Source organism: Xiphophorus maculatus, chromosome 15 (genome assembly GCF_002775205.1).
Source record: "Xiphophorus maculatus strain JP 163 A chromosome 15, X_maculatus-5.0-male, whole genome shotgun sequence".
Lineage (NCBI taxonomy): Eukaryota > Metazoa > Chordata > Actinopteri > Cyprinodontiformes > Poeciliidae > Xiphophorus > Xiphophorus maculatus.
In genome coordinates this window covers 13,283,939-13,296,949 of record NC_036457.1, presented here as the reverse complement: position 1 = coordinate 13,296,949, position 13,011 = coordinate 13,283,939, and the positions used below count along the sequence as shown (strand labels likewise).

The 13,011-nt window shown below is 37.5% G+C and overlaps 1 protein-coding gene across 5 annotated transcripts in view; it reads left to right on the top strand.

Annotated features, from left to right (window-relative positions):
• Window positions 1–1,370: 1,370 nt before the first annotated feature.
• pde7b (phosphodiesterase 7B) overlaps window positions 1,371–13,011 on the top strand; it is a 32,776-nt gene continuing 21,135 nt past the window's right edge. For 2 of the 5 annotated variants that reach the window (XR_002754014.1, XM_005800292.2), the window contains exon 1: window positions 9,977–11,438. Coding sequence is in view for 4 of the 5 variants with exons in the window: in XM_005800292.2 (XP_005800349.1) it covers window positions 11,126–11,438 (313 nt within the window). In the remaining variant the exon portion in view is untranslated. Of the gene's footprint in view, window positions 1,670–5,192; window positions 5,241–7,489; window positions 7,551–9,976; window positions 11,439–13,011 lie in introns of those variants that run through there. The other 3 variants (XM_023347551.1, XM_023347549.1, XM_023347550.1) reach the window with 3 other exon arrangements.

The following is a 13,011-nucleotide window of genomic DNA, read 5'->3' as shown; positions in this document are numbered from 1 at the left end:
ATAAATATACACCCATGACACCGAAGAATAACCTTTATAATGGCATGAAGCCTTGATATAATCAGTTTCATAATTCACACCTTAAATAAAGACCAAACTGTTCAAAACTGGGTGTACACTTGCTTCTGGATATGGTTTAGTTAATGATATCCATGTGATGTTGTTGTGCCTTAGAGAATAGAATTCTAAACAATAAGATCTTTATTAAAAGTCTGAGTATTCACTGAAAACTGTGAAAGATTTATTATGGAGACTTTTAAAAACCTCTATTTTAGTACTTCAAATCCTCGAGGCACAAACAGCCTGAGACGTTGACCTGGCCTCCAAATATGCCAGATTAAAATCTGAGCATTAGTGATTTGTCCACAAAGAGAATCACATAGAAACCATGGAAGAACTAACTTTCCTGTACTAATTTGTCTAAACTGTAATCTCAAACTTATTAATAAGCATATTCAATGCTTATTTGTTGTGTTATTGCTCTTTATTACACCTAACCTATGTGTAATTCCATCTCTTTATCCACTAATTTGGAAGGTCAAGGATGATTAACTGCTCAATAACATTTTTTTTAATTAAAGATCTATTCTTTTTTTTGGAAAAATTAAGTTTCAAAGAAAAAATTTAAGTTTTAGCAATTTGGGTTGGTCTTAGTGAACTTATTGCAGTTTTATATAACTAGACACAACAAGGCTAAAAAGCATGCAAGAACAAGTAAGACAGGCATCGTCATGTACTCTGTCCTAAATGACATTAAGTCAATCAGGCAGTTGCTGGTCATCCAAAATGCTCCTATCTATTTCCTGAAAACAACAGGAAATAGATGGTTTAAAATGAGACATTTGGTAATCATAGGTGTGAGGCAGTAGGCTGTCTTGGATTTGAATATAAAGTTTATGGTGACATGGTTCATATGTCAGAGAATGAACCACAGAGGCCGCTTTGGGCATCAGAAATCTGTATACTGAGCCATCATTTAATTTCTCTTTCACAGCTCTACAATCAACTTCCTGAAACCTATACAATTCTTCACCTTAAGGGTAAAACATTCATTTATCAGATCATTTTTAACTTGTCTTCAATCTTTGTTTTTACGTGATGCCTAAATTGTTCTACTATTCTTTCAATGTTTTGTTTTTTACTTCTTTTACTTTTCAATTGTAATTAATTAAGGTAATAAACCTTGAGTAAATCTTATCAGTGTAGTAATCATAATACAAACCATGTTGTTTACCTACATTTCTAACCAACCAATCTTAATGAAAGCTGTGACATTGCCGATCTCTGATTGGTCCACTCTGTCTTAAGTCCCGCCCCCCTGGTGCTACAACCAGCCCCTCCCCTCTCCGCTCTCTGCGGTTCAGCTCATGATCAAATACACACGTAGAGCACGCGGACAGGCGCTGCGGGAGAAAACCCCGCTAGGTTTTTCTTTAAACAGCCTCCTGTTGCTCCCACACAGGGTGAACAAGGTCACTAACGAGGGGAGAATGAAACAACTGGCTTTATAATAAACAGGTGTCAGCTAGGGCTCCGTCAATTCTCCTCCTGCTGAATGCGGAGCTCTCCTGCGTTTCTCCTGACATGAAAACACGCCGCCAGATTCCGTCGCCTTCACTTGTTCTCTGCGAGCAGTCGGGATGGTTAAATGTCCTGTTTAATGGTCGAGGTAGGTGAAACTGCCAATTTACAGCTGTGCCCGGAAACAAGTAACAGTGTTATGTTATTGTGAAGGTGCTGCTGAGACCCATAGACAATAACTGTTACACTTTAATGACCTGTGAAGTCTGTACAATGATACGAGGTAACTTAAATCTATAATGCTCTCAGGAAGTTACATCCTTGCCCTTATATTATAAAGCGTTATGATATTATCGTATATAACAGCATGCTTCACATCCATTATGACCTTTTTGCTAAGGTTATATATGGCAAGTTAATATTTTTATTTAATTTGCTTAATTTTCTAACAGGGTACAGCAGGCCTTGTTTATTATTATTGCAATGGGTCACGTCAGTGCATTGACAGATTTACAGCAGTCTACCTGCAGCGTAGATGCTGCAGAAAACATGCAAACAGAGGGCAGGCACTTTATATAAAACAAGACAGATTTGCTCTTTGTGTTTACTTATGTGTCAGTTCTTGGTACAAACATCAACTAATGTCTAAATAGACATTTTTATGTATAAGAAAGGATATATAATGATTGTATATGTCATTCTGTAATTTAGGGTATGTATGGCATTTCTAGAAAAACTACCTCTTTTTCAGAAATTCTTTCAAATTTCTTCTTAAATACAACCCCTGGCAAAAAGTATGGAATCACCAGTCTTGGATGAGCACTCATTCAGACATTTCATGCTGTAAAACAAACTCAGATCAAAAACATGATACAATATTAAGGTCGTTCCAAAGTGCAACTTGTTGGCTTTCAGGAACACTCAAAGAAATGAAAAGAAACTATTGTGGGAGTCAGTGAATGATACTTTTATTGACCAAGCACAGGGAAATAAATATGGAATCACTCAATTCTGAGGAAAAAAGTGTGGAATCACTCAAATTGGAGGTAGAAAAGAAAGGACACACCCAGTCTATTTCCTTTCCCTAAATGGACACCTGCCCCAGATTAGATGTGCCCGTTAGTGTGCAGTTCAAAACACCTGCAGTCATGACACCTTGGAGGGCTGCTGGACGAAGTGGAGTGGTGAGAACCATGGCTCCAACAAGAGAAATGTCCCTTGAAACAAAAGAGAGGATTGTGAAACTTCTTGAGGAAGGTAACCCTTCACGCATGGTTGCTAAAGATGTGGGCTGTTCACAGTCAGCTGTATCCAAGATATGGACCAAATACAAACAGCATGGAATGGTTGTTAAAGCCAAGCGTACTGGTAGACCAAGAAAGACATCAAAGCGTCAAGACAAACAACTTAAGGCCATTTGTCTTGAAAACCGAAAAAGTACAACTAAACAGATGAAGCATAAATGGGAGGAAGTTGGAGTCAATGTATGTGACCGAACCGTAAGAAATCGCCTAAAGGAGATGGGATTTCAATACAGGAAAGCTAAACGAAAACCAGCATTGACACCTAAACATAAAAGAACGAGACTCCAATGGGCTAAGGAGAGGCAATCATGGACTGTGGATGACTGGATGAAAGTTGTCTTCAGTGATGAGTCAAGAATCTGCATTGGACAAGGTGATGATGCTGGAACTTTTGTTTGGTGCCGTTCCAGTGAGATTTATGAAGAGGCCTGCCTGAAGAAAACAACCAAATTTCCACAGTCCTTGATGATATGGGGCTGCATGTCAGGCAAAGGCACTGGGGAGATTACTGTGGTTAATTCTTCTATCAATGCACAAGTTTACATTGACATTTTGGACAGTTTTCTCATCCCTTCAATTGAACAGATGTTTGGTGATGATGAAATAATTTTCCAAGATGACAATGCATCGTGCCATCGGGCAAAAACAGTGAAGGCATTCCTTGAAGAAAGACACATTCAGTCGATGTCATGGCCTGCAAATAGTCCAGATCTCAACCCAATTGAAAACCTGTGGTGGAGATTGAAAAAAATGGTCCACAAGAAGGGTCCAACCAGCAAAGCTGATCTGGCAACTGCTATCAAAGAGAGTTGGCACCAAATTGATGCAGAATACTGTTTGTCACTCATCAAGTCCATGCCTCACAGACTGAAAGCTGTTATAAAAGCCAAAGGTGGTGCAACTAAATACTAGTGATGTATTTTGAATGGTCTTTTGTTTATGCGTTTTTCATGATTCCATACTTTTTTCCTCAGAATTGAGTGATTCCATATTTATTTCCCTGTGTTTGGTCAATTAAAGTATCATTCACTGACTTCCACAATGTTTTCTCTTCATTTCTTTGAGTGTTCCTGAAGGCCAACGAGTTGCACTTTGGAACGACCTTAATATTGTATCATGTTTTTGATCTGAGTTTGTTTTACAGCATGAAATGTCTGAATGAGTGCTCATCCAAGACTGGTGATTCCATACTTTTTGCCAGGGGTTGTACATACAATCTTGATAAATTATTAATTGTTAAATATTAGCTGCCAATTTTTCCTACATTTAGAAGACACGCATTTCCTCATGAGGACTTTTAAACATGTCATCATCATTTTATATAATTTTTCATAAAACTCATTACTTAGACTTAGACTTAGACTGACTTTATTATCATTTTGCATGCACAGGGTGTATACAGAACGAAATTTCGTTGCATACGCCTCAGAACAATGTTTTGAGGTTCTAATGTTATGAGGTTACTCCGGGATATAAATCTAAATATAAAATATAAAGTGCAGGAATGACAGTAAAATAGAAGTCATTTAGCTATGTATATGTGCAAGGTATGAAGTGGAGACCAGTTTTTGAGTGCAGTCCAGTTAAGAGTTCAGCAGTCTGATGGCAAGTGGGAAAAAGTCTTATCAGATTGTCATAATATTCTTGCATGAAACTATTATGATTCCACTATAATCACAAAGATCTAACATAAATATGTGTAGTTTTATTTGAAAAGCTCACCAGGCAGCTTGTAGCTTGCAAACTGTAGTTTAAAACTCTGATGAATATTTCAAACAACCAAATTTCTTAATTTTAATTGCGTGAAAAGCAAAAGCAAAAGTTGTAGCTTTTTTTTATTAGCCGGCTGACCAAAGGTGCAGAAGTAACAGATTTTACTATGCCTGAACAGCTAGTGAGACATTAAAGGAATCAGAGTTATGTAAAAAATGTTCACTTATAAAAGAATCTGTTCTTTTTATATTAATCTAAAAGTATAAAGGTGCAATATTAGTAGGATAATTTAGACTTATGAAGGTAAAGTGATTGTGTAGAGCTTCATATTTTGCATGAGAACATGTCTCATGAACATTTTTGTGAACATAGCTTTAGTTTGAATGACTCTGAATAACATAAGCACACAAAAGAGGGGGTAGAGAGTTCTGGTGGTAGGTTGATATGAATAACATTGCATCCGAATAGAGAGGAAAAAACCCAGGCTGCTGTCCTGTAAACATGCCATAACCACGTGGGGAGGATGAGTGATCAGTCACTGCGTCTGGGTTTCCTCCATCCACCCACTTCCTGCCTGCCAGTAAACAGTGTGTGCTAGCTCACATGTAAATCCTCTTGCTCAAGGTACACGGGTCTTCCTCTGGAGGGCTGAGACTGAACACTAGCGGATAACGGATGATTTGTTGGATGTTCATTGGCCCAGTGAGTTTATCAGACTACAGTCAAAATACCAATGTGTGCATGTCTGCCCTCATGTGGCTAAAATACCACAGCTCAGTGCACTTAGTCCTCTTTCACCTTCATCCACTATTCACATACACAAAATGTTTTAGTTATGGCAGCTGTTATTATACATGACCTATGATGAATTGAAATTTTTCACTGGTCCTCACAATAGCTTCCCCTGTTGCACACCGCCAGATGCATTACAATATAATATTAAGGGTGTTATTGATGAGCTCTTAGAGTGGGGGGAATGCCTCTGATGGTGTGTAAAAACCTTTTACAATAAAAAGTCCATAAACTATGGCATGCATTTGTGTTCTGGTCCCCCAAGACAGTGTTTAGAACCAACTTATTGAGGGGCATCTACTAGCTTCACTCATCGACAAACTGAAATCCTGCTTTGCAAGGCAGCTTTAGCTCAGTCAGTTTTAGATGGGGAGCATCTGTGAACATCAGTTTTCAAGTCACTGATCCTCAGTTGGCTGCGTTATTTATTGTGTTTCTGGAAGATGACTGCCCTGTATTTAGCGCCACCAATTTTCTCATCATCTCTGCATCTTTCCAGTACATGCTACTGCCACCACCACATTGCATGGTGGGGGTATTGTGCTCAGGGTCATGTGCAGTGTTTGTTTGCAGCCGTACATAGTGCTTTGCATATGAAATTACCATGTAGTGTCATCTAACCAGAACACATTTTGCCACATACTAGCTATGTCTCCTATATAGATTGTGTCAACATGCAAATTGGATTTCTTTTTGGTTTCTAGTGTTAACGGTTTCTTCTCACCACTCTCCCATAACATCTAGTTATGTGGAAGTAACAACTACCATAATAATTTTCCATCCAGCAGATTCTCCCACTTGAACCGTGGCTTTCTGCAGTATCCCCGGAGTTACCATGGGCCTCTTGGCTGCTTTTCAGATGAATGCTCTCCTGTATTAACTAACAAGGTGACTTTTGAAGCCTATTGATTGAACTCGATTCTCTTTTAGGGTTTTAATGTAAAGGGTATAATAAGTGAAAAAACACGCATTATTTTAAGTTTGTTTGTGAATAAGATTTTATTTTGAGATTGCAGAGGGACATAAAATGGAAAAGTTGAAGGAGAATGACTACTTTTATAAGCCAAGTCTCCTTGTAGTGCAAGACAGGACTTGATCCATAATAGCCTGATCTTAATCAGGATACAGTGAGCAACATCATAATTCAAAGACAAACAAACCATTGTTCACAAGAAATAAGCATTTCCCTATTCTACAAGACTTTGCACATTTTCTGTCAAAGAGCAGCATCAGGAAGTTCTAGTTTCAGCTGTTGAAGGTTTATAAAATCAAGGTCGCAATTCAATAGACTTTGTTATAAGACTGGCCAAACGTAAGCTTGAATTCAAAACGTATTTTGGAGAAAACGTCACTTTGATTCACAGTCTTTTTCTATAATAGTGTTGATCATTTCAGATATTCATACAGTATATTGTCTTGTAGTGAACTGAATAGGATGTTGTAACCTGTGTCCTGTTTTCTGTATTCTGTTATTAGAATTTGCTACAGGAAGTATAAAACCATAATTATCTTGTGACCTGAATTGATTACAAACACACCTTTGAATCACTAAAATAAGCCCACTGTCCAAGAGGCTGAGTCATGTGGAAGCATGTGATTAATGTGCAGATCATTGGCAGTGTGGCACTGTGCCGCTTGACCCACTTTTTCCAGTGTCATTGGTCCAAACACAGGCGTGTTGATACAGGAGCTGTAGATGCCAGGATCACTAAGTGCAGCTCATCACTCAGTTTTTAGCAATTCCTGTGGTCATGACAAATAATATGGATATTTTAAATTAAGTTAATTAGATTAGTAATTTAAAATATTACATTTGATTGTGTACACTCAGAATTGGATCATGATGCAGTAAAAATGTAAATTTGACCTAATTGAAGAAAGTCATACGTAAAAGTTGGTTAAACAACTAAAATTATTTATGTTTTACACATTAATAATTTGGTTTAAATTAATAGCAGAATAAATATAACAGCTTGCAGGTTAAGTTGTCCCTGCTTTCCAGGCATCAAATGAGGTCAAGAAGGCTCTCTCATGACTTTTAACACACCGTTTATTTGTTCATAGGGTCACTGTTGGTCTCTGAAGGCATTTAGCAAAAGCAATACTAACATAGGCCTCTCTTTTTTTTCTGTCTTCTTCCATCTTTCTCTTTGCCACAGAGGTGTGGAGGTGTCGCATTTAAATGGTTGGAGCAGAATGTCATACAGGTTCGCATGCTGGGTAAGAACTTTTGATGCTCTGGAACAGGTCTGTGCAAAAGTGAGAGACACACTGTGTGCAACACACTGTAGTTTGGTGTGGATTCACTTACCTTTTATCCAGCATAATATCTAAGTGAAACAGAAACATACACTTGCAATCACTGTATATGCTCATATAATGCCCATATGAGCTTTGACCTAATTGACCTAATTGTACTTGTTTTGCATGTACTTTGTCTTTCAGTACATTTTGCAATGTGTCAGGACTTAGGTCAGTAGACTAATACGGTAGCTGTGACTCCAAACCACATCTTAGTGAGCAACATTTTTAATAAATCTTTAAATTAATGGGCAAGAGAGATCAGACTTTGAAGGCCTTTTCCAGATTTTTTGCATTACAAACACAAACTGTATGATTTGTGCAAACAAAACTATGTAAAAGTTTTGATTTTCTTTATTTTAAAACCTTAAACCAAATGAGATTGTTTTTCTCTTATTCCAAAATCTGAGCAAAGTTGCTTTTGCAGATATTTTTAAAAATAAGTAATTTTGTTTTGAAAATTTATATAGCTTTTGTCGCAAATTGTAACTAATTATTTTAAAGTTCATTCAATCCATTAAATAGCCAAATTGGGTGACATCACTCACTGATATATCCTCTACCAATAGAGATCGTGCACATGACAAATATATATCTTCACATATCTTCCTGTGCTGTTACACTGACAGAAGGAAACATTTATGAAGCAAAAAAACTCCTGTATTAGTGGCTTACAAAGTATTTTAAAGGAGGAGAGTTGAAAAATAAAGATCAAATGAATCCAGTAAAAACTCATGACAAAAAAGCTCCAGTAAAAGCTCTTTCAGTATCTCACAGCTTTAGTTTGGCTGTGTTTCTGCTCTACCACACCAGAATCAGACAGTTGAATTATCTCTTTGGCATGTCACCAAGTTCAGCAAGGGCCTGCTGTAGACGTTTATTTAAATTATGAGGGTTTAGCTGAGCAACATCTAAAACATGCAGGACACTGGCCCCTCAAGGCCCAGAACTGTCCGAACCATTCTGGAGGACAGAAAGTGATGAGGACAGTTTTCCATTTGAAATGTAGAGTTTGGTTCCTGAAGGCTTAATTCATTCAGCAAACTCCTAAATATGTAATCTGCATTAGCAGACATGAGTTTTTAAGTTTTTAACCAATATCTAAAGTGTGGGTTAAGAATGTTATTGATGTAAAGCCCTAAATACTGCAACATAAAACCTGTATATGACCTGAGTTTTAAAATGTGCACATTCTTGCAAGAGCACATTAACATAGTTTTTAAAGGCTGAATTTGTTGCCCTGACCTGTCAAAAAGTGTGACCAATTCAGGTTTAAACGTGGACCAAAAACAAATGAATCAACACACTGTCCCATTTGTGTAAGCTTCTCTGTCTTTAGCAACTATTACGGCCATGTTTAGTCTTTGAAGGAAGGATTTGCAAAAATAGCTTTGGAGCCAGCAGTCCTCTCCCCGCCTGAGTTTATTAAACAAGACTTCCACCGACCTCGTTATCTGCTTTCTTTCTTTGGAGTTAGCATTTTTCAACTACATTGAATTTATGCTGCTAATGGACAATATATGTTCTTTACTTTGCCAAATAGATGTGAAATCTATTGTATATTTTTATGTGTCTGTCTTTAATCATCTTGAACATTATTATTTAAACACTGAGTTAAAATATCTGCGTAGACAAAAACATCAAGTTACAGGGGTGATATGGAGAATCTTGTTTAACTAGATTACTTCATTAGTTGTTTGACTATTCCCATAAACTGCACAGAAAGCAACAAATTCCATATTTTACTCTTAAGAGTTGTGAGCAATCAATTATAAACAACTATATGTTGCCATGGTGCTTTTGTGTTTTATATGATCTCCCTGCTTCCTTTTCCATTTTTCCCAGGCTGTTTCTTAGTCTTACAGCTTTTACTAGAATAATTTCTTGTTCCTAACTTCTTGCGTCTGATATGTGATGTTCAAGGCCATGTGGATGGCTGAGTGTGTACGTCAGTGAGTGTGCCAGTACATTTGTCTGCACTTGACCGTCATTTGCACTGTGGTCCATATTGTGGAGCAGGTCTGCTGATCTATTTTCATGCAATTTTAACAATCTTGCTGAAGATTATGGTTGGATTTTTTTTCATTCATGAATTTCACTCCATTTATTCCATTTAATCATCTGCTGAGTGTTTAACTTACTAACTTTAAATATTGTTTGTTTACAGTTGAACATCATGTAATTGTCAGTTTTTTCTATTTATTTTGATTTTGATGTCATTTGTAATTTAATCAAGATGAAACATACCCTCATCACATAAAGCATAAAACAACTGATTAGAGTTCTTTTGAGCAGGTTCATATGTTGTTACTTTTAATCTGTATTCTCATTTTCCTTTCTTTGAACACATCTTTCTTTCTGAGGCAATATGTATAAGCCATATCTGTACTTCAGAAAAATGTGGCTAACTATAAAACACACAGAAGGAGAGAAATGTTTGAAGTAAGCCTGCCTTAACCAGTCGGGTTGAACCCCTTATAACTCAAATGCTTCAGAATCTCTTCTATAACCTTTCAGAAGTCAACAGTGTGTGCTTACTTCTGCTGATCCCCTCAAATCATGTGGCTTTTGTGATGTCATCAACCCAAATACATTTGAAACAGGATCAGTTTTGTACTTCTGTGCAGTTTAATTCCCTTATATTTAGTGAAACTCTGCAATTGAAATTCACTCTTCAATGCCCAATGTGTTCTTGCTGTCAGTGCACAATTTTTAGTAAAATCAAATGGCAACTTTAAATTGAATTATATATTTAAGTCTATCTGAAGTAACAGTATGTCCTTTTATTTTAAACAATGAACAGAATATATATATATATTTTCAATTTGAGTTTAGCAAAACAGGTTTGGGGAGGGGGTGATATTTACATTTTAATGCACATCCTGGTGTTTGCATTTCTATATTTTAGATCAAATATTTTTGTAAAAAGGTGGACTTAATCTCTTGTTCAATTTTAATTGTTTGATTGATGTTATATAAATTATTGCTAGAAAGGCAAATGTGTGGGGAAAGCATTAATTTGTTTGCATGGTACTAGTCGGGCTGGCAGCATGTTTGGGTAGCAGTGTATTGGTTGAGTGAGAATGTGAAATGAGCTCTGAGCTGAGAAAGGAGGGGCCTTTAGACTCAACAGCGCAGACTGAGAGGGACCGTGGAGATGAGTAAGTATGTGTCAGAAGGAGGGAGCAGAATATCAGTTCTGGACTCTGAGAGAGAGAGAAAAGGATACCGACGGATTATTCTCTTGCTTTTTGGACTTTCCTCCTCTTCTCTTTTGTTTTGGATTGCTTTACTTCCTATAAATCTGTCCCCATGCTATTGATCCCATCTCTCCAGGCGGTCTTTGATATGCTGATTCCAGAGTTTTTTCAGTCTTAGTTAGTCCCCCATATTATCTGTCATTCTAAACTGATGGTGGGCTGTTCCTTCTTCAATGTTTCCTTGTCACCGTCATCCTCTCGTCTCTGCACCATTAATTTCTTTGTGGTATTACAATGCCGGTACTGGAGAGGCTCTGGGGTCCAGATCTCAGGATGCAGGACTCTGGTCTCGGTGTCGGGGTCTGTCCCGACGAGCCTCCTGGCTCACGAGTATGGACTCCTCCTGTTACTTGTGCTGGCCTGTCGCTGGCCCTGGAACTTCCCACTCTGATCCGTCAGCTCAGGGCAGCCTGGAGAACTCGCAGAGGAGACCCTCGGGGGCCGGAGAGAAGTGAAGGCAGGAGTTGGGTGGAAGAAGAACAGGAGGAGGTTGACGAGGTCAAAGAGATCAAGCAGGTCACAGAAAACAGCAATACACATGTGGAAGGTAAAGAATCCATAACAATTCATAACAGAGTTAAGCTTGTGGAAGACACATCTGATAAATTCATAATGTGTCTGATTAAGTTTAATCAAGCAGCAGTTCATGCTGCCTCAGACAAGACAATAATAGCTTAAGATTTGTGACCTATTAAAATTCTTAACAGTGTGACGGTTTTGGTCTTAAAAAGCAATTTAAGGACATTTGTGCAGCTCATTTTTAAGATTCACAATTTAATCTCGAGTTTTTTGTTTGGCTTCTCGCAGAACTTAAAATTAGATCTCCCTCTTTTGTCCTGCTTGTGTTCATATTTGCAGATTTGACAAGTCCATAGGTGCGTGTGTGACAGATTAACTCTGACAAGCATGCCTCTGGCCGTATGTTTATGAATGACGTAGGTGGACGCTTGGAGGCGTTAAGACAGCTGAGTAGAAGAGACAGAGAAACGAGGGATTTGGGGCGGTTAGAGCCGGAGTTTCCAATAAATGAAGCTGTGGTACCATCTGCTAAGCTGCAGTTGTCCCTATGACACTGACGTAGATTCAGTCAAGAATATAGGTTTTAAAAAGGAAAATGGTAAACTTAGACACATTAGACTTGACACTTACAGGCTCTGCTGGCAGTATTGTAAGTAATCTGTCAATCACAGGAAATTTTATGCTGAAATTATGATTAATTCTGTGGGAAATTCCCTGCAGTGACTCATAAGGTGGAGGATGGAGAATTTTCTATAGACTTTTCCCTTGAACTGTAATAACCTCATGTGATCATGTCTTTTAAAGGGGTGAAAGGCTTTTGATATTGTAGGCCTATTGTTTCTAGGTACTGTGAGATTTAATCAGATATGCAGTGATGGTCACTGAGACATTTAATGTTGTCAGGATAATAAATGACTAAGAAGACTCAAAGTTCAGGTTTTGGAGAAAAAAATCAACAGAAAAATTATTTTTTGTGTCTCTTTTTTACATGTAAGAAAACTTCTTCATGTAACTTCTTAAATTTAAATTTGGAATGAATTTTCTTTAAACAAGTCATCAAAAAAATTAACCCAGACAATTTTATTATCCATCTTTTAGACTACATTTTATCAGGATCACCTGGTCGTCATTAGCATTCTGTGAGTCTGCAGTTGTTTTCTTGACAGCAACAGCAAGTTTCAGAAGGATACTCTACAATGTTTTTAATATCTGATTTTACCCATAAAGATGGAATCTTCTATGAACTCACATTTTGATCAGTTGACGATATTTTCATGTGAAGCAGATGGGTGATCTGCTAGTCTAACACTGGCATGTTTACTGTCTGTTTTGATATGAAGCATTGACAAATTATTTTCTCAACATGTTTTGTTGCAGTTGGTTGCGTTTGGACAAAACGTGAAGCAAAAGTTGTTCTGCTTCATGCCTAGTGATTTCCTTCAAATCACCTGTGATTTAATGATAGTGTTTCAGCTGAACTCACGATTCAAATATGGACTGGAGGCTGCAGCAGCCAAAACAGTAATTGTAGAAGGCAAACGCTAATTATTTGGGAAAAGCCAGATTTGTAGGATGATATGCACAAGCTATAACATAGTACG